At 52.6% G+C, this 20278-nt stretch overlaps 1 protein-coding gene across 28 annotated transcripts in view; it reads right to left on the bottom strand.

Moving 5' to 3' along the window:
* The window catches only part of MACF1 (microtubule actin crosslinking factor 1), a 142871-nt gene that overhangs the window by 12868 nt on the left and 109725 nt on the right, over positions 1-20278 (bottom strand). For 17 of the 28 annotated variants that reach the window (XM_066982410.1, XM_066982411.1, XM_066982416.1 and 14 more), the window contains 28 exons: positions 19906-20072; positions 18356-18515; positions 17548-17874; positions 16842-16926; positions 15706-15947; positions 15068-15274; positions 14206-14325; positions 12660-12767; positions 12085-12303; positions 11288-11491; positions 10423-10431; positions 9039-9270; positions 8234-8460; positions 7101-7223; positions 6894-6995; positions 6352-6453; positions 6072-6245; positions 5810-5965; positions 5457-5654; positions 4710-4838; positions 4216-4389; positions 3225-3380; positions 2892-3098; positions 2641-2760; positions 2246-2415; positions 1897-2056; positions 994-1188; positions 115-243 (listed from right to left, as the gene is read on the bottom strand). In XM_066982410.1, the coding sequence (XP_066838511.1) occupies positions 115-243; positions 994-1188; positions 1897-2056; positions 2246-2415; positions 2641-2760; positions 2892-3098; positions 3225-3380; positions 4216-4389; positions 4710-4838; positions 5457-5654; positions 5810-5965; positions 6072-6245; positions 6352-6453; positions 6894-6995; positions 7101-7223; positions 8234-8460; positions 9039-9270; positions 10423-10431; positions 11288-11491; positions 12085-12303; positions 12660-12767; positions 14206-14325; positions 15068-15274; positions 15706-15947; positions 16842-16926; positions 17548-17874; positions 18356-18515; positions 19906-20072 (4602 nt within the window). The remainder of the gene's footprint in view (positions 1-114; positions 244-993; positions 1189-1896; positions 2057-2245; positions 2416-2640; positions 2761-2891; positions 3099-3224; positions 3381-4215; positions 4390-4709; positions 4839-5456; positions 5655-5809; positions 5966-6071; positions 6246-6351; positions 6454-6893; positions 6996-7100; positions 7224-8233; positions 8461-9038; positions 9271-10422; positions 10432-11287; positions 11492-12084; positions 12304-12659; positions 12768-14205; positions 14326-15067; positions 15275-15705; positions 15948-16841; positions 16927-17547; positions 17875-18355; positions 18516-19905; positions 20073-20278) is intronic. The other 11 variants (XM_066982422.1, XM_048049574.2, XM_066982400.1 and 8 more) reach the window with 3 other exon arrangements.

Raw genomic sequence — 20278 nt, 5'->3', positions numbered from 1 at the left:
CAAATTTTGCTCAGGTTGCTCTAAAAAGAGAAGGCAGAGAGCCGCCCCATGCTCCTGGCACCTGCCCTTGACCCCGAGGGCAGCTCCACACTGCGATCCAGAGCTCCCTGTCACCTTGTGAACGTCGATGAGGGACTGCAGTGCCTCAGCATCGTCGGGAAGTGCTCCCCGAAAGCGCAGGGACTGCTCTGCTTCCGAGAGCCACTCCAGCAGCATGTGCACGGCCGTCCTGAACTCCTCTGCCTGCGGACACAGAAGCACATGCATCAGCCCTCCCTGGGACGCGTGCCGGGCAAGTCACAGTTGGGAGCTGGACAGACAAGGGGCTGAAAGGGACTTTAAAACAAGAAAAAGAAAAGAGAAGAAAGACCTGTCTGTTGGCCTGGGCTTGCCCAGCACCAGCATAGGGCTCTGCAGCTCTGCCCTGAACCCACAGGCTGCGGTCATGCTCCTGGCCCTCTCCTTGGCACCAGCTGCGCTCCAGAACTCGGTGGTTTTTAAAAACAGCCCAGCTACCTGTGCTCTGGCCAATTTGGCACCTGGGTAGTTTATTCTGCAAATTGCCTAGTTGACATAAAATCTACGTAAGAGCCTTCTGACCTTTCTTTCAGCTCAAGTTCAGCTCAATGTCTTTTTCTTGCACTGGACTTTAGCAAAACCAAGCCTGAACAGCCTCTGATCAGCAGCCTATTCCCACCTGCCTGCTGCGTACATCAGCAAGATCTTTCCATCCTCCCTTTTCAAACAAGCCTTTATTGGCTCTTCATTGAGGAAAAGGTAAGGAACTGGTGCTGCTTTGCAGTTCTCGCTGGTAACTGCTACAGGACTGGGGTGTCTTGCTTAGCCAGGAAATTGGTTGCCTCTGCCTGGGCACAGGGGGAAGCGCCTGGCGCATCTTCTCCAAGGGAGGCATCCGTGTCGCACCCCAGGGCACAGCCCTGCGGCACGGGCAAAGCTCTCCAAACCCATTTCCACTGGTAGCCTTTTGCTCACCTGCTTCAGGGCCTGTTCCAGGCGTGTTTGTTTCGACACAGACAGCTTGCACACTGTGTCCCAGCGGTTGCTCAGCTCTTGCAGTTGCACTTTCACCCAGGTGGTGTCATCCCGGCTGTTCTCGATGAGCTCCCGGCCGGAGCGCTTGAGCACCTGGACAGTCCCCGTGCGCTTCCCCAGCTCCTTCTGGAAGACCTGAAGGAAGAGTGGGCAAAAGCCAAATGGGTCAATCCCAGAGAGCTGTTTCAGGCGGGATAAGACTGGAGGCCACATCTAGAATAGTTTGTAGCATGGGTTGTGCACCCACCGCCCAGCTACGTGGGATGGCAGGCAGGCTGGGAGCTGCCCAGCACATGCAACACCTGAGCATGTTTCAACCTAAGTGCACATGGGCAGAGAACTCAGCACGGTCAAGGCTCTGAGAAGGGCAGGAGCCCAGACTTGCCACCACAGCACCCTGCAGAGTGGCCGTGACCCAGAGCAGAAAGCTCAGGCTGCAGCACAAGCGGCTGCTTTGAGCAGAAGCCCAAGCCCTGCCTGGAGATTTCATGTGTGACCTAATCCAAAACTGGGAGCGCCAGCTTCTGAGACACGCTGGAGAGAACTGCCAAGACCAAAGTTTATAGAGGACTATAAACTCAGCCACCTCTTCAAAACTAAATCCTCAACAGATCTATCTGGTAGTGTCTTGGAGGAACACAGCTCCAGGCCCTGAAACCATTCCAGGAACAGAAAAGTTTCTTCCCTCTTGTTCAGTCTGTTTTTGCCCTCCTTGTCCACCTCAACGCAGTGAGACATGCAGCTCCATGGCGAGCCACCAGCTTTGGCTCCTCTGTTGTTTGGCACTCAGGGAAGACGAGCTCTGCTCACATCCCCAAGAAGACCTGCAGAAGGAGCTCTCACCTTGTGAGCATCCATCAGGTTCATGACCAGGTCCAGGTCACCGTGGACAGGCTGGTCTTCAGCTAACTGGGGCTCCACCTTGTACAGCCAGTCCACCAGGGCCTGCAGCGCATCCATGAACTGGCCAGAGAACAAGAGGGCTTCTTCCAGCTTGTGCTGCCTGAAAAACAGATGTCCCCGTGAACTTTCACGAACATCTCCTTTTGTCATTGCCCAGTAAACTTCTCCACCCTCTGACCACCCCACAAAATCACCATGTGCTCTCAGTCCAACCTCCCTTCCACTGCTCCCCGCTTTGCCAGCCCCTGGCAAACAAGCACTGCTGGTACAATACCAGGGGTGGATTTACCTTTCCACAGATTTGCCGCACACTGTGTCCCATTTATCCCGGACTTCTCCCAGTAAATTGTCCAGCTTTTGAGTGTCATCTGGAAGCAAGGCTTTTTCTTTGAGGGCTCTGCCCGTCCTGATGGTGGTGTCGTAGACAGGCTGCTTTCCACCCAGTGTCTTCTGGAACTCCTGGGAATGGGGAGAGAAAACAAAACTGCTTCAGAAAGCCTGACCTCGCAAAGAAGATACATGGCTCTTGTGTGGATCCCTGGCTGTAGGTTTTCCACTGCAGCAGTAAGCACGGCCATGCCTTTCCCCTGTTCTGAGAGCAGAGGAGATATTGCCCCGCTCCCTCCTGACAAATTGCCCTCCCACCCCACAGCCAGTGCCAGTCTTGCATCATCAGAGCTCTACCTTGTGTTTGGAGAGCTGGAGCTTGATTTTGTCAGGATCATTGGAAATCTCCAGCTCGGAATCCAGGTGATTCTCTGCATCCTCCAGCCAATCAATCAGCTTCTTCCAAGCTTCGTGGAACTGCAAAGAAACAGAAGCAAGTTTGAAACTTCACACTGAAGCTGCCTCCAGTCCCGTTCTGGTCTCGGGACCTCCTGCCCCCAAGGCTGGCCGTGCCTCGGGGTCTGTTGCACCCTCCCCGTGTTCCTCACCTGCTTGGCTCGCTTCCTGGCATCATCAAGAGCCCGGCCCCGCTCCACTGAGCGCTGCACGACCTTCTCCCAGCGGGACTGGACGCTCACCAGCAGATTCTTGATCAACACCACGTCCTGCTTTTGACTGAGAAACTTCAGCTGGTTCCCAGTTTGGTCCAGCTCAATGATGCGATCCCGATGAGCGTTCACTTCGTTGGCGAACACCTGCAAACAGCAAAGAAGTGCTCCTATCCATAAGGAGCCCTGGACGTGCCCACAAGCACCTTGTGCACGGGTCAGGGTTCAGGTCCCACACTTGCTCCCACCACCCCGTGAAGCCATCCTGCGCACCTTGTGCTCGTCGATCTGGGCCAGCACGGCGCTGAGGATGAGGCTGGGCGGGGGCACGATGTTTAGGCTCTGCTCAGCCAGCGTCAGCCAGTTGATGAAGTCCTGGAGGGAGTTCTGGAAGTCCGTGGCCAGGGCAAGTGCCTCCTCCAGCTTCGCCTACAGCAGTGGGGAGGGAGGGGGGAAAAAACCAACACTGAGGGCGAGAGCTCCCGATCTGCGGTTTCACAGACAAGGGCAGGCTTTGTGTCCCTGCTGAAACGCGCCTCTAATGGGAACCTTGTCGGCTCAGCCAGGAAACACGACTTGTTTACCAAGGCGAGGAGGTTTCAATGAAAGCCGCCGCTTCAGAATTGGTTTCTTTCAAAACCCACGGGCGAGAGTCGCACGTGAAAGGGGAGACAACTCCATTATCGACACACAAGCAGCTGCGTCGCCCTCAGCTTCCCGAGAAAGGGATCACCATGGGAAGAGCTCTCAGTAAATGGGAGGTGGATGACATTTCGATGGCAACAGCTGCAGCACCACAAATTTATTCTGGGCTGAGGCCACCGCGTCCCTTGTTTTATCTCATCACTGGCCAAAACACTAGAATGGAGTCAGCTCAGAGGAGGATTTGGCCTGCTGTCTCACACAGAGGACCAACAAAGCGTGTCTTTCAGAGCTGCAAGTTTCTTACCACCCCTTCTCAAAATTAATCCAAATGCAATTTCACTCTCATTTTCTGTGTGATTTAACCAAATTTTACAACTATGTAGAAATAAATAACAGCTCAGCTCTCAGACAGCTTAGATGACAAATTCAGCCTGACATTTAGATGACAAATTCAACCTGTGCGACCCAAGAGAGGTTATTAAAAAAAAAAGCACAACCCTCCTCTCCAGCTCTGTCTGGCTCCATGCACTGTCAGGGTAGAACAGAGCAGCAGGCAGGGGGCACCTGCTGTTGGACCAGCTCGTGGGGTAAGGATGGACGGCGTCTCTGCAAACACTACCTTTCTCTCCTCCATCTTGGTGCTGACCAGACACCACTTCTGCTCCAGCAGCGCTACGCTCTGCTCCGTCTTGGAGCCGGAGCCCGAGTCATCACGGTTCAGCAGCATCAGTCGCCCCTTGGCCAGCAGCTGGCTGTACACATCCTCCTGGGCTTTCAGCTGGCCGTACAGCTCCTGCAAGCGAGGCAGCACCGAAGCGTTAGACAAAGCAGGAGCTCAGAAAGGGGCTGCAGTTCCCTGCAACTCAAAGTGATGAGAAAATTAAGTTCTGGGTAGGCAGCACAGTGACAGCAGCGTGCCACTTTGAGCAGAGGACGGTGCTTAAAGCATTGTGATGCTTGTCCAGGCATCAAGTGCAAATTTATCTGTAAGAGAGCAGAGAAGCTCTCATCTCCCTTCCCATCAAACACATAAAGGAGAAGTTTTGATGCTGATATTTGACAGACAAAAGCTTGTGGAATTGAAAGTACTAAAAATCTGCCCCAAGAAATTACCATGTGGGCATTGAGCTGTTCCCGGGCAGTTTCTGGCAGACCTCCCGTGGGCTTCGATGCAGACAATTGGCTCTCCATTCTCGTTAGCCACAGGAGGAAGTCTTCAATCTCACCATGGAAACCCTGGGCCTGTTCGGGAACATATAATCGGCCACCATCAGATGACATCAGCCACCATTGATCATGCGCCAGGGTTAACGCTGTGCTTGCTTCAAAACCAGATAAAGAGGCAGAGCTGGATTGAACAGCGCGTTAAGAGGGGATGCACAAGGTACCCCCTTAACCATATCAGTCTGGCAAATAAACAAAACACAGTTGGTTTTGCAAACAAAAAACCACCTGCTTCTAAATCTCACTGTGAAGCTAGCGCATCTCTAGCTTGAGAAGGTAAAAGTCCCTCTGCACTTCCACCATAAAGCCCCATCTTCTTGCAAGAGAGAAATAATTAATTTTTCAGCTCAGGGTGACAAACACCTGTGGACTATTTTGAGGCAAAACCAGGGAAGATGCAGCACGCTGCTGATCTGCCCCAGGGCAGAGGAGGGGAGGTCAGCGCCGCGTGGGGCCAGCCGAGCTTGCACCCGCAGCAGTGCCTGATGCTGCTGCATCCCCGGGCAGGCACTGCACTGCTCCAGGACAGTTAGATGGAAAGCACGGCATTGAAAGCCCAGGGTCTCCAGCTCCTCTCCCCTTCGCTCCAGAAGCGGCTCCCCTCTGCGCAGGCCAGTACCCGCCATGTGCCCTGACCTGCTGGAGGGTGGACTGCAGCTGCTGCTCCCTCTCCTCCGTCTTCTGCAGCACTGACTCCCAGCACGCGTTCAGCTTCTCCAGGCGGTTCCGCAGGCTGCTGGCATCATCCCCTGCGCTTGACTCCAGGAGCTCGTTGCCTGCTTTGTTCACTGTCTCCACGGTGGCTTGGTGGGCCAAGACATCGTTCTTCAGCACCTACATGAGACACGTCGGGCAAATGTTGGACATCTCCGTAAACGCCCTGTTACTTCCAGCGTGCTCTTGCGGACTTGAACCAACTCAAACCCTTCATGAGAGAAAACTGTGCAACAGGAATGGATCAAAAAGTGACATAGAGTGAGACTACTCACATGGTGCTTTGCAAGTTCAACCTCGATGACTTTTGGGTCTCCATTGATGGGCTTCTGTGCATCGAGCAACTCCTCTGTGTGGGTCAGCCATGCCATCAGCTCTGCTAATGCGTGCTGGAACTGCCCAAGTGCCAGAAGAGCAGCTTCTAGCTTGTGCTGGGCAATGACAGGGAAGGAAAAGGAAAGTTTAAGTCAGAAAGGAGGGGGAGCATCTGAATGAATTTCAACCCCGCACTGGTAAGAGCCCAGATCTCCTCTGTACCTGTCTGTGAGCAATTTTCTCGCCCAAATTCTCCCAGAGATGTTTCAGCTCTGTTAGCGGCTCCTTTATGATGTCTCTGTCTGTCTCATCTGTAGCTTTTTTTAGCATCAGTTCACCTTGGTGATTAAGCTTTTCCATCTCAATCTGCTGCTGGTAAACCTCCATTTTAAACTCCTGCCAAAACAAGCAGGACAAAAACCAGAAAGAAATGAATCATTCGAGCGAGAGCTCTGTGATGTAAAGCAAGCACCAGAGAAGCGGCCCGACTCCGCCCGCGTACCTTCATCTCGTTCATTTGCTCCTTAACTGTGTTGAGGTCAGTGCCGACAGGAGACATGTTGCAGAGTTTAATCACAGCATTATCCAGCCAGTCAAACATGGCCTGAAATGAGCACAGACACCGTTAGCAAAGGGAAAGGCAAACAACGCTCTCCCACAGCCAGCTGGGAAAATGGGGCAGGTGCCCTCATCACCATGCAGCCACCAAACTTTCCCCTGGGGGGCAGAGATGCCTCCCTCCAGCACACACTTCTGCAAGGTCTTTCACCTCCCTGCTTCCTCTATAAGAAAGCGATGGCAGCCAGGCTCATCCTGCTCTGCTGTGCAGAAGCAAAGGCAGACTTGGAAAAACAAACGCAGTCAAACATTTGCTATTCTTTGGAGCTGGTTGGTAAGATCAGGGTCTAACAGAGGCTGTAAACAGTCACACAGGAGACATTTTCCTGCCTTGCTTTACTGCAAATCCTAGTACAGCTTCAGGGAGAGGATTCATGGTGATGTTCCCACGTCTACCCACCACACATAAACAGCCCTATCTCTTACTTGAAGAGTATCTTGGTACTGCACAGCCGACTGCATGGCTTCTTCGAGCTTTTCAAGCCTTTCCTTCCAAGTTTTGTTTAGATTTTCCCACGCATTGTTCATCTGCAGAACACAAGATTGCCCACAAAATTTGTTAGGCTTTTCCACTTGAGCTCTCACTTGCTCCTATCTGATTTTATCTGAATGAGGGACTGCTGTTCTTCCTACCTCATCAATGCTCTTTTTCACTTCTGGTTTCTCAGTTTCGCCACAGGCAAAAATTAAGTCAGTTCCAAGGAGTCGGATGAACTCCAGCTCTTCATGCAAGCCATCCGTTTCCTCCTTAATAGTCTGCATACAACATAATGGTGAACGGAAAATGTTTATTATTAAACGCTCTTCCAAAAATTCCCCACAAATAGAAGGGCTAAAGCGCGGAAAGTCCTTTCTGCGCTGGATATGTCCTGCATCCTGGCCAGCAGCTCAAGGCCAGACCCCAGGGCTACATTACAAAGCAAGCAGATGGGTGCCCTGCTCACCAGCACTGCCACCGCCAACCTTTTCTGCTCCCACCTCTGGCCAGAGTGGCAACGCAGCTGTTTGCAGGGTTTGGGGGAACTAAAAGAAGGAATTCTGTTTTTAGCTTGATGTGAGCCTGAACTGCCTCACTGAAGATGCTGTTTACAAGAGATGTACTGTTTACAGGAATATTTTGTCAATACAGGAATTAGTTTTTGAGACTCAAAAGTTGCAAACCAAAGTCAGAGTGGTTATAAAACAAAAATAGAAAGGACAAACTTAGCAAAGAGCAACATAACGTAACACGCCATCTCTCCAAGGTCCAAGCCTAGTCGATATGCAAACACCTGAAGTGGATTTCACCATTTACTTGAAACAACCACACAACAACATACAAATCCAAGCCCACCCAGCTTTACACTTATCTCCACTCTAACCAAAATCTAAATATACACTTCCCACGCTAGACAGCACTCAGATGCCTTCTACACAGACTGGGAGCAGAACCGTGCAAACTTCCACATCACTCAAACATGTGGGCACACAACTCTGACCGCATGCTTGATAAACTTTCCAAAACGGTAGCAAAAAAAGTGATTTAAGCATTATTTCCTTGTCTGGAACAGGGGGTGGTGGAGGTGGGGAGGTAAATGTAAAATAGACTTCTGTTTTTTCCCTGCAGTTCCAAATTACGACAGAAACGTTTCATAATCTGACTGACTGCCTACAAATGTGTTCTACAGACACGTTTAGCCATGCTCATATTTAAGACCTATCCCAATCTATCTTACAAGGTGGGTGCAAACAAGCTCCAGACAGAGGAACAGTCCCATGGTCCTCACCTCTGCTGCTTCCACCTGCTGCTTGATGATGGACGGGTCAATGCCTGGGCTCTCCAGGTCATGAACGATGTCCTGTGTGTCCTTGATGGTAGTCAGGAGGGCTGCCATGTCATACCAGAACTTCTCCGCAAGCTCCAGGACATCAAGGAACTTCATCTCACGTTCCTCCGCCCGGGCTTTGATGTCTTCCCAGAAGAAGACCATCTGATCCAGCTTATCCTGGATTACTGAAAGTAGGAAAGAAAACAGTCAAGGAGAAGACTGTCTTATCTTGCCCCATGGTAACATTTTTACAACTCAAAAGCATTTTACAAAAACTTTCCACTTAGAAATAGCCAACAGAATATTCAAATGGGAATTAAAAGCGGATGGGGCTATCAGAGCATTAACTATGAGGGATACTCAGGGACAGGAGAAACCCTGGCTTGCAGAAATTAAGCCTTTATTTATGTGCAGGCAAGCTCAGGACAAATCTGTCCACATAATCTCCTCCAATGAACCTCTGTTCAGGCCACCTCTAGCGTGAAGTCTATGCTCACTCAGTTCATGAGGTGGCTGTTGAGCTCCAAACCAAGGTGCCAATTAGTGCCAATTGTGTTGACAGGTCTTTTTGTGCTGGGGATGTTCCTTCCCTCCATTACGAGCTGAATCAACACCAACAAATTGTTTCATTGGGGACCACCAACAGTTGCCACAAGAGACCAACTCACGGTGATGGCTCAGCTCAGCTGAGCTGAAACCTCAGCCTGAGCAGTCACAAATACAGAGGAGAAACAATTCTCTGGCTGATACCACCCCGAGATACCTTTCGCTGCCAGGTCCTTGTCTGTTCCCTGTGATCTGCCGATCAGCTCTTCCCCGCGGCGTTTCAGAGCCTCGAAGGAGGGTTGCAGCTTCTCCAGCTCCACCGTGGCGTTTTTGTTCTCGCTGATGCACTCCCGGATCTTGTCGACCTCGGCGGGAATGAGGGGCGGCATGCGCAGGCGGGAGGAGAGGGTCTCCAGCGTCTCCAGCATCGGCTCGATCTTGTCATGGAACTGAGGAGGAGCAAGTCCATTAGGGCAGGTGAGATGAGATTAAACAGCACTGCATCACTCCCTGCCTGTGCAACAGCCCTTAGCGCTGCGCCCAGCGGCCTCTCGGAGAGGACAAACATTGCCAGCAACAGCAATTACACCTGCAGCCTCCTGTTCATGCCTGCCTCGGCTCTTATTTGCTGCACACAGCCCCGGGCTGCACCAACTCAAAGGAATCCAACCCTAAGTCAGCCAAACACACTCACAGCGCCGGCACAGGCAACTGTGAACCAAACACGGCAGTGCTTTGTGATGATGTTCAACATTCACGTTTTGACTGCTGTCCCGCTGCTGGCAGATGGGCAGCATGACACGAAAACCAAATCCCATTTGTTTTATCATCTGCGCAGAGACGCTGCTGGAAGAGCGCCTGTTTTTGGTGCTGAAGGAAACCTCAGCTTGGTGCAACGAGAGCAAGAAAACCGCCCTGGCACTGAGGGGGAAACGGGGGAAGGCTGCATGCACACAGGGAGGAGCAGAGTGAGCTGCCAAGGAACGGGGGTTTCAACAAAAGCAAAATCAGAAAGCCAAGGAAGAGGGTCTAGCACAGTTTGCTTTTTTTTTTTTTTTAATATACATATGGCTTTATGTTTTTTTTAACGAAGAAAAGTCAACTTTGGCCTGAAAGACACCAAGTCGTCTCTGCTGGTGAGAAGGAGGGCAGCCCTGCTGCACCGGGCTGCCAGCCCCGGTGCTCCTCATGTCTCCCCCTGCAGGATGCCAGCATTGGCTTTTGCCCAGTCCCAGCTAACAGCAGAGACGAGATGGGATCTTGGTGCAAAGTTGATCATGGGCACGCTGGCTTAGCCAACAAGCAGGAGCAAATGGGAAGTTCAGCTAGAGCAGAAAGCTCTGTGCAGCAGTGCAAACTGCTTCGAAAGCGAAACCTCTGCTTTGCATGAAGCATTCCCAGTGGAAGCTGGCCACGGCTGAAACCAGGCAGCAATGCAACAAAAGCCATCTCAGAAACGTGACTTTTTTTCCCCCTCAGTTAGTTCTTAAGCAAGTTCAGCTGAGCTGTGCATGAACCAGAAATAAAAGCCTGGGTGTAAAACAGAATCATTTCAGCCCAAGGAAAGAGTGTAAATGAATGTCTACCATGGTGGGGCTTACCTCCGTAATCTGCAATGGTGGGGCGTAGTCAACACAACAATGAAATGGGACCATGTGGGGAAGACAGGAACAGGCAGCAACACACACAGATAACACATTCCACAATGTGAGTGAGAGATGAGACGGGAGGGATGTATGGGGGGGAAAAACTTGGAGTTAATACAAGTGCAAACCAAGAGAAGTGACTAAACAATACAGGAATAAAATAAAATTAAAAAAAAAAAAGACACCCAGACATGACAAAAACCAACTGCACTACAGTAACATTGGGTGAAATGAAACATAACTAAGAACCACAAACCCTAAACCTGTGTGGCAGAAACTCGTTACCCCCTTATGACCTTTAGCACCTACAATCTCTGCCCTTCCTTTCATATCTCTGATCCTGCAGCCACCAATCCGTAGGTCTCCTCTAGAGATGCCCAGACCCTGGAGATGGCAATTAGCTCTCCTATACAAACGATCCTGCGGCTGTTCACACACAGAGCAGTGCTTTGCTTATCAGAAATGAAACTTATCTCTCCGAGCTCTTTAAGGAGGCTCTCTGGGCCCTCCCAACCTTGGGTGGATGCCAAAACAGCCCCTTTGAATGAGCATCATTATGAAGGTTGTAAAAATTTATTGCTCTATTTACCATGTCTAGATTCAAACTCCTTCTCCCCTCCTTCTGCGGTCAGTACTGAGCGGGGGCCCTGCCCAGCAGTCAGCTGAAAACTACCCTGAAGGTGTCTGCCTATGTTGTGCCCTATAAAGGGTTTTACAATCCTAGCATAGGAATAAAACTGCATTTCAAAGCACGTGGCTTCCCCAGGGGACTGCAATAAACGCGTAGCGGACTTGGCTGCTTGGCACCCCAGGAGCGTACCTGAGTGGACTGCGAGACAGCTTCATCGAGCGCAAGAGCCCGCTGACACACCTCCTCCTTGATTTTGGCGTACATGGCCTCTGCTGTTGAGTACTTTTTCTGCACCATCTCCCCTTCCTCAGGGTTGAGATCCTTGAGCTGTGGTCCGATTTTCAGCAGCTTGTCAATGTGAGGCTTATGTTCAGCAATAGACTCTCTCAGTTGCTAGGGAATAAGATGGGGGGGAAAGACAATTGTTTAGATGTCTACTGAGAGCTGCTGCCTATTTATTTCACACAACACTCAAAGAGCCACGATTGCATTTGGTAGTGCACGCACACCACGGATTTCTTGACCCAGCATGTGCCAAACACGTGGTGCTCGGCTCTTCCCATGGTGTGCACAGGCACGCCGCCCCACTCGAGCTGCCCCAGGCAGCTCTGTCTGTTGACCCTCCCTGTGGTCCCCAAGGGGATGACAACAAAAACTTCCTTTGCATCTCTCTACCCTAAAAGTACAATGCTCTCCTCCATATTGCAGTCAGGCAAGAGATCCAGAGACAACCAGGCTCCCCTGGGTTTCATCTGTATTTTAGTAAGAAATGATCCAACTTATCTAGTGATTCCCAAGTGGTATGACCAAGGCACCCTTGTGTTACATAGGTAGGATCCCCAGAAAGAAAAGAACAGGGAAAAAAAACAAAACAAAGCAGAAAAATGGCCCACTCTGGCCCTGTGACTGCTGCACCTCCATTCAAGCCAGAAGTGCTGACCCAGCAATAGCTGGCGCAGGAGCTGCGGGCTCAGCCATCGCCTTACCCTCATGTCCTCCTGCTGCTGCTTGAGCTGCTCGTGGTCGATGGCTGGAGGGGGCAGCTGCGAGATCAGGGCCTGCGTTTCCTCGATCCAAGGGTTCAGCTCCTCGTAGGTCTCCCAAAACTGGTTCACCAGGACCTGCGCACGCTCCAGACGGGCGTAGCGCTCTGAGTTGAGCTGGCTCACGGCTTCATACTGCTGCACCAGGGACTCTGTTTTCTCCTAAAAGGAACGGGAGGAGAGTTAGCGATGGATACAAAAGGGCACAGGAACACTGCCAGCCGCACGCTGTGAGCTGGAAGAGAGGAGGTGCGCTCGGTGGCGTCGATCCACGTGCACAAGCTGTAATTCCAATTAAAGCAGCCTCAGAAACCTCACTACCCTCCTTCCCCAAACACTGCAATAAAAATACTGCAATAAAAGAGACTAATAAATATAAAGAGATCTCTGCTAAGTGTCACTGGTGGGAATTCCTGAAGATGGAGTAATTTTAAACTGCTTCAGACTGTGCAAGAGCCGAGCGCTCGCCTTCTCCCCGCCTCGTCTCCCCCCCAGCACTAAATATCAGTCAGGCTCACCTGGAGAACAGCTTTTTGTTCTTCCCCACACGTCCCGAAGATCTCGTTGCGCTGGCTGAACAGTTCATCCATAGAGTCTTTGTGCCGAATAATGTCGATGGAAAAAGCCTGCAGAAAGGAATGTCCAAAGAAAGGGAAAGAATGAGAAGGGAGCCCGACCACCCCTCCCCAGCCCCATGAGGGGCCCTCCCGCCCCTCCAGGCTGCCCAGCCCCAGCACCACGGAGATCGCACGAAACTCAGCACCAGCGTCCCGTGGCACACCGAGCATCTGGCTGAAAAGGCAGATAACTGCATTGCTTTCTCACTGCTCATCTATTCTAACCTCTCTCTTTCAAAGGCCTGAAAATGGCACTCGAAATTAGGTGTCAGGTCAGGCTCCAAGCAACTTCCACACCCAGGTCATCGTCCCACGGATCAGAAACCCACGGCTGCCCTGCATGCGCCCCCCCCTCAAAACGCCAGGTAGCAGTCAGTCAGTCTAACACTGCTGTGCCTCGGGGAGAACGCGAGGGCACACGTTTGTGTGCAGGTCCCTGGCCCAAGGGCTCCCTGCCTGCACAGGACAAGCTCCACCACCCATTTGTGATCAGTTCAGCGAATACTTCAAGCCCCCCAAACCATGCTCTCCAGTACTGCATCTAACCATAACTTTGCCATTCCCCAGGTCCACATGATTAACAACATCCACAAGCAGCGGGGAGCCAGGCTGAGCTCAATTTAACTTAATGCTCAATGCTTCAGTCCCCGTCCGTTATAACAATGTGTTGTGTGGGTTTTTTTTTTTGTTTTAAATGCACAAAATCCAATAGGCATGTATGCTGCTCTGATTGCTGAGGCTGGTGTGGGAAGAAAAGGGCCGTTTATTTAAAGTGCATGTTCTTTCAGGCATGAGCTCATCTCAAAGATACATATAAAAAAAAAAGGCAAAAAAAAAAAGCTTCTCTTTGTTCCATGGCTGGCTGCCGCAAGTGAAACAAGGAGTCCCCCACTGGAAGGAACAATGAGCAGAAAGCAAATGTAAAAGTACCCTCATTAATCAATAGGAACAGCTCTCCAAGCTGCTCCTGCCAGCAGTGCCTGCAAGACACAGGTAGAGCTCGCTGCCGTGGCCGGGGCAGAGCCCTGGAAGGAAGGAACACCTCCCTCGAGGGCAGCCCAGGCAGGAGCAGTGGCCTGGCCCCGAACAACCGGGCAAGTCGGGCACAGCACCGAGGTGCGGCCCCGGTGACCCCAGCTCGCTCTGTCTTTAGCTCGTGTGAACGGCTCTCTGGCACCCTGAGCTGCTCAAGGCTCTTCAGATGTCCAACACTTCATTTGTCTAAAGCCTTCTTCTCCTTCCTTTTTCCTTTTACTTACCAAGGGCACACGTTGCACCTCTCTCGGAGCTCTGGGCTCAGCTGTACAAAGACCAGAAGCCCCTCCAGAGCTCCGCTGCCCTGAGAGACAGCCCCAGCCCCAGCCCCAGCTCTCCCTCCCACTGCCCACAGACCACCACCTCTGCGCCTACCCGCTCCTCCTGGCAGCCCCACACACACTGCTCGTACCTTCTGCACCTGCAGCTGGGCCGTCGTCTGGTCCTGCTCCAGCCGAATGGGACCGAGAGCCATCAGTTTCCGCTTGGTCTCAGCGACCCAGGCCAGCTCCGCGTCGGCCGCCTGCTCGTACTGGTGGAGGGAGAAGGGAGGCTGCTGTCAGCCGAGGCCTCAGCGCAGAGCGGCCTCCGGGCCCATCTCTGCTCCGGTTTGAGCAGAGCAGGGCAGGGAGCTCGCTGTCCCTACCAGCATGGACCCAGGGCACTAGTGACATCCACATCCTTGTTGCAAGGGTTTAAAAAACAAGGGCCCTTCTGTAAGATGTAAGTGGTGACCCCACACACCCTGACCCCGTGCCTGGAAGGCCAACAGCTGAACACCTGCACAGAGGCCGCGTTAACACAGCCGCGTGCACTAACACACACATCCTCTATTGCAGGAATGCCTGCCAGCACAGGCCACGGCTTTCTGACAGAGAGCTCCCCTCTGCTGAGGGCAGCCAGGGCCATGGGGATGCTCCTGTGGCAGTTTTGGGCCCAGGGCATCATGGTGACACAGCAAGCACAGGGATGCTGCCACCTTCCTCCACACCCTCTCCATTTGCGGGGCAAGGGACAGCTCTACTTTACACGATAATTTTGCTTGCACATTCAGTTCTGTGGAGGCAGTTCTCAAAGCCAGTACAGGCAGTTATTCGTGGCATTCCACAGCCTCCACTCCATACAGAACGAACCTTTCCGAGCAGGCTGCTACCCTGGAACAACCTCATGCTGTCACAACAGGATGGCAGCCATCCTGCCCGGCGGTGTGCAGGCCCTCCCGCTCCCACTCATCCCAGAAACCCTCCTGGAGGCCCTGGAGTTCATCAAATTACCTGCTGAGACCTCTGAATAGCAGCATCTATCTCCTCCACCCGCTGCTTGATGGTGTCGCTGACCAGCTTGTAGCGCTCGTTGGTGTCCGAGACGAGTTTATCCAGCCCCTCGCGGGCTCGCCAGGGCACCAGCTCCAGCAGTGCTCGGCTCACCTCATTCACTGTGTCCAGAACGAGCCGCTGCTCCATCACCTCCTTCTTCAGCTCCTGGGGAAGGCACACATGGACACATGTCCTTCTGGTGGCAGTGCCAGCTACCCGGGCAGACCTGGCTGCTGGGTTTGCAGCGGTTTTGTGACCGGGTTCCTCCCCTTCTCCCTGCTGGCACGAGCTCTCCAGCCCAGCTGTTCTCAGAGCCAGCACGTGCATGGCCTGGCGGGCTGGGCTGCTCACTAGCAGATGTGTGAGTGCCAAGGAGGCAGAGGAGGAGGGCGGCTTCCCCACGAACACAGCGACACGCAGCAGCCACCAGCTCTGCACTAAGGAGCAATGGGCTCCTTTGTTCCCATCGCCACCTAACACGGTCCCAGACCGCCTATCCCACGCTCCCTGCCCAGGCACCGAGCAAACCTCGCCAGCTCTCCTCCCACACAGCCCTCGTGTCCCTGCCCCCTGCGTGCTGCGTTGCTGCTCCCCACCTTCTGCCTCTGCTGGAACTGTGGTATCTGCTCGCCGGCCGGGGACTGTCCCCCGCTGGATGCCAGCTCTTCCTCCACTTTGCTCATCCAGGAATTGAGCTCCTCGTGCGTGGACTGGAACTTGGTGGCCAGCTGGCGAGCCTGCTCCAGCGTGCGCAGCGCCTTGGAGCTGGTGGCGGTGATGTCCGAGTAGCGGGTCTTAATTCCGTCCAGCTTCTCTTGGATGAGCAACACCTCCTCCCCTGCGGGACACCAAGAGGGGCTGAGTGACGCCAGGCAGAGGGGGCTGCAGGGGGGTTTGAGCAGCCAGCTGCCCTGTCCCCCATTGTAAATAGCTACTTTCAGTCTCACTTTTCTGCACGTCAGTGAAGCTTAGCAGCCTATTTTTATAGCCAGGAAGCTACTCTCAGAGCTGACACTTTCTGCCAGCCAGTGTAACGGCCACCTCCTGCCTATAATAGGAAGGAAATGTGCTGTGAAGCCTCTCTTTGCCACAAGCCCCAGAGCCACCAGAACTCAGCTCTCAGCTAATATGTCACAGCTCCACAAGAAAAGGTCCAATTCACTCTCTACTGCTATTTCCGAGGGGACAGGAGATTGCAAGCCAAATTCTTTGTAATTCCTCTTCCTGCTCCAGGGCTCCCACAAGGACAGAGATCTGCACATCTGCTCAGAGCAGACCACATCTGAAGGAAATGCATTGCCCCGACCTCTCTTCCCACTCATAAACACAAACTCACACCCACGTGGCAACAGCAACAACTGCTTAGTATGGGAAAGCAATATTAGGAAAGGGTTTGGTGTATTTTTAACCTCTTTCCATGTGATTTAGCAGCTGGATGCAAGGAGAAAACCCTGCCTAGTGTTAGAGGGCTGCTCCATGCTGAGAACTGCCGAGCAGCCAGTTGGAATCGCCACTCTCAGAGCTGGGTGTTGGTATTTGGGATTTACTAAGCCGGAGCACACGTGGCTCGGCATCCAGGTCTGGCTGTACAACAGCTACTTGGGGAATTTTCTGTCAGCTCTGAGGGACGGCAGCCTCCTCTGCACAGACCTCCCAGCAAGCGCAGTGCAGGGGATGGGCGCTTCCCAGACCCCTGCCCGTCAGCCAGAGCACGCCCAGCTCCTGGCCTTACCTGTGGTTTGCTTCAGAAGAGCCTGCCCGTTTCTAATGGCCTGGTCCACATTCTTCTTCCTGTTCACAATTTCCTCGTTCAAAGCCTGGACGGAAAGGCAAACTGGAGTTAACCTTTCGCATGGTCATCTCTGCGTCCTGCTGGCCAGCATCAGACAGATGCTCAGAGAGCAGGACCTGCTGGCGCAGCAGGGGTGGACAACAGATCTGACTCCAGTCCAGTCAACATTCTCCTGCTGTGGGACTTATTGGAACTTCTGGGACCAATCTCAAAAGCAAAACCCACCCCAAACCCTAGGGTATGTATTACTGAAGAACTTACTCTTGAAAAGAGCTTTCACAGCCCCCACGGAGCGGAAGCAGACTGCTTCCTCGGTGGCCAACCTAGTTTGGAAAACCCACCGGGCTTTTCAAATTCACATTCTTGGAAACAGCAAACAGCTTTCTAAAGGCACAGGGTGGCCAAGCTTGCTCAGACATTGTTCACAAAGCAAATGAATCATTTGAAGTTTCCCCTGGGAAACCCGTTTTTTGGGCTTCAATTATTGTTTTTAGCACATGAAATCTCTTTACACTTCTCCAAGCCTAGGAAAGTCAAAGCTTGTTCTGCCGCTGGTTAAAATTAAAGTCAGACCAGAAACAAATGAAAAAAAGCAAATAAATGCAACAAAATAAATAACATAAACATGGAAGAAAATGGAAAATACCAGCTGGTCAGCATGCTGCTTCTGCAGGACGTCCCGTTTGTAATCCTTTACGGATACCGAGCCGAGCTTGTCCTCGACCTCAGCCAGCCAGTTGAGCACTTCCACCTCCTCCTCCCCAAAGAGCCTCGCGTTACACAGGGCCTGCTCCAGCAGCGCTGCCTTCCGGCAGCACCGCTCGCGGACCTCGCCGTAGCGGCCCTGCAGAGAGTCCAGCTTCTCTGCCAGCAGCCTCTGCTCGGCGGCACAGCTCAGGGCAGAGAGGCTCTGCCCGACTCCGACCGCCTGAGCCACGTCGGCCGCCTGGCTCTCTATCTCTTCCTCTAGAGCCTGAAAGCCGGGAGGACAAAATGGACAACAGAAACAAACATGAGTGAAAAGATGAGATAAAAACAAAACAAAACAAAAAACACAATCAAACAAAGGGGAAACTGAAATGACGAATGCAACTGAAGGAATGAAGGAGATGCAAAACCCACCCGTGAACGGGCAAAGTATACTGAAAAAAAAAAAAAGTTTAACAGAAACATGAAAATGGGAGTGTTTTTTCTATCCAGAAGCAGATATATTCCTCGTGAGGTACACTGACATCAATTAAATATTACCCACATCGCTGGGCTAGGGTTTGCAGCCTTCTCTACACATAAAGCAGCCTGCATAGGCTGCTGACCCTATGGAGAGGATCCTCTCTGATCACCACCAAGGCTCGTTGGTGCCAAAACCCACCTTGCCACAGCAGAAACATCGATCAGAGAGAGACCTGATGGCAACCGCCTCCGCTGGCGGCTCTCATCCACGCACGGGTCCCTACCTTGTGCCGGCTGATCTGCTGCTGGATTTTGGCAGTCTGGGTACCAATGGGCTCAGAGTTGGCCAGCTTCTTCTCTGTCACCGACAGCCAGTCTGAAATGGGCTCTGTGGTTTCGTGGAACTGCTTTGCCAGAACCAGGATGTCCTCCAGCTGCTTCTGCCTGTATCAAGGATGAAACAAAACACTAAGGAGCAGCTCCCCTTGGAACAGAGACCGGGAAGTAGCTCTGAGCGCAGGCACTGCCCTGTTGCCAATAGGGCTCCGCACCAGGAAGCCGTAACGGGCTTCAACAGAATCAGAAGCCAAGTGGAAATACTTCAGAAAGCACCGTGACAGGAAGGAGGAACAGAAGCAGCTCTGTGCAGTGCAAGGTGAGACACCTTGTCAGGCAAGCTGCAACGCAAACACAAAAAGCAACGCAGAGAATCTGCAAAATAAGCTTTTTTCTGCAGCTGTTCCTTTAGGATCCAGTTCATTCTCTAGTGAAGGCGGCAGAAAGGCTCCCTTTGTGCTACTTTTCTTCCGTTAATATCCCCACCTCAGAGAGCCTTCAATGTGGGCCAGCTCGTAGCCGAGCTCTTGGTGTTTCCGAGCTGCTGAGCTGCTGTTCAAAGAGAGCCCGGCAGCGGCACAGCGCTGGACGGACAGTCCGTCCAGGCTGCAGCCATTTCAAACACCGGGAGGTCAAATTCGGCCCTCAGAAGTGACGTTGTAACCTGACATATTAGCTTATGTAGCAACAAGAAGCTTGTAAATGAGATTCAGGCAGCAGAAAGGTGTCAACAGGATGTTGCTGCTAAAGCTAGATGTTAAAGCTTAAAGGAATAAAAATAACATCCATCCCCTGCAGGGAATTTGTTTAATCTGAGCTCTTCCCTGCCATTGTAAACCACTGCTATCTACTTCAGCTCCCAAACAGGCTTTGATTTCTCATGTTTTCCAGCTGTGGTTTCCAGGATGTATCTGCACAGAGCTCTCCGCCAGCCCTCCACGTGCTGTTGCCCATGCAGGCGGAGCGGCCGCCAGGGCTGACCAGCGAACCACCACCTGCGGCTGCCTGCACGGCCTCTCGCCTCGCTGACCAGTGCGTGCGAGGAACAAAAGCTCCAGCTCCAGCCAGCCAGAGGCCAGCCCAGCCACCGAGCAAAACAAGCCCGAGAACAATAAAAGCAGTACCGTTGTCACAAAGGGGACACGCAAGTGGCCGAACTCTGTAAAGCTCCGGGGCACCATGAATTACAAGATAAGCCTATCCCATGTTCTTGGCCAGTGTAACAGACCCTCTGAGGGCTGTAAAGCAAACAAAACTCTTCGCTTCTCTGGGCTACCAGAGCTGCCCACGAGGGATCAAGCCAGGAATGCAGAACAGCAGCAGAGCCGCCCTCTTGCCTCCGGCATGCCCCCCTGGCTTCAGGAAGGGGCGGTGAGGCCTGAGGGAGATCACCCGGCGTGCAGGCAGAGCAAGGGGCAGAGCACAGAGAGAAAAAGGCTCAGAGAAACCTCCCGGCTCTGAGCCAAGGGGCAGCGCGGTCGCTCCCCGCGGCTCTCACCTGGCGGCCGCCCTGCGGAGCAGCCCTGCCCATCTGCTCTCCAGGCTCTCCAGCTGGCAGACGATCTTCTCCCTGTCTGCTGGCTCGGCCGACTGCGCGATCCTCCCGCCCTCGGCTTGGATCATCTCAACAGTGGCTTTGCGATCATCCAGAAGTCGCTGGAGCAGCTTTAGCATCAGCAACGAGAGAAAGGGGATAGAAGTTACCAGATGGGTCAGCAAAACCTCTTGCATTCCTCAGAGATCAGATTTCTGTGTCTGAAAACCATTGATAAGCACTGGGCTGAGACCAAGGCCAGCCAAGTGGGATAACCGCTGTCTTCTGCCTCCACCATCAAAACCAGTTCAAAAGAGACTGATTTCACTTTTGAACT

Source organism: Anser cygnoides, chromosome 24, assembly GCF_040182565.1.
Source record: "Anser cygnoides isolate HZ-2024a breed goose chromosome 24, Taihu_goose_T2T_genome, whole genome shotgun sequence".
NCBI lineage: Eukaryota > Metazoa > Chordata > Aves > Anseriformes > Anatidae > Anser > Anser cygnoides.
The sequence above is the reverse complement of the archived record's forward strand: the minus strand, read 5'-3'. Positions and strand labels throughout refer to the sequence as shown.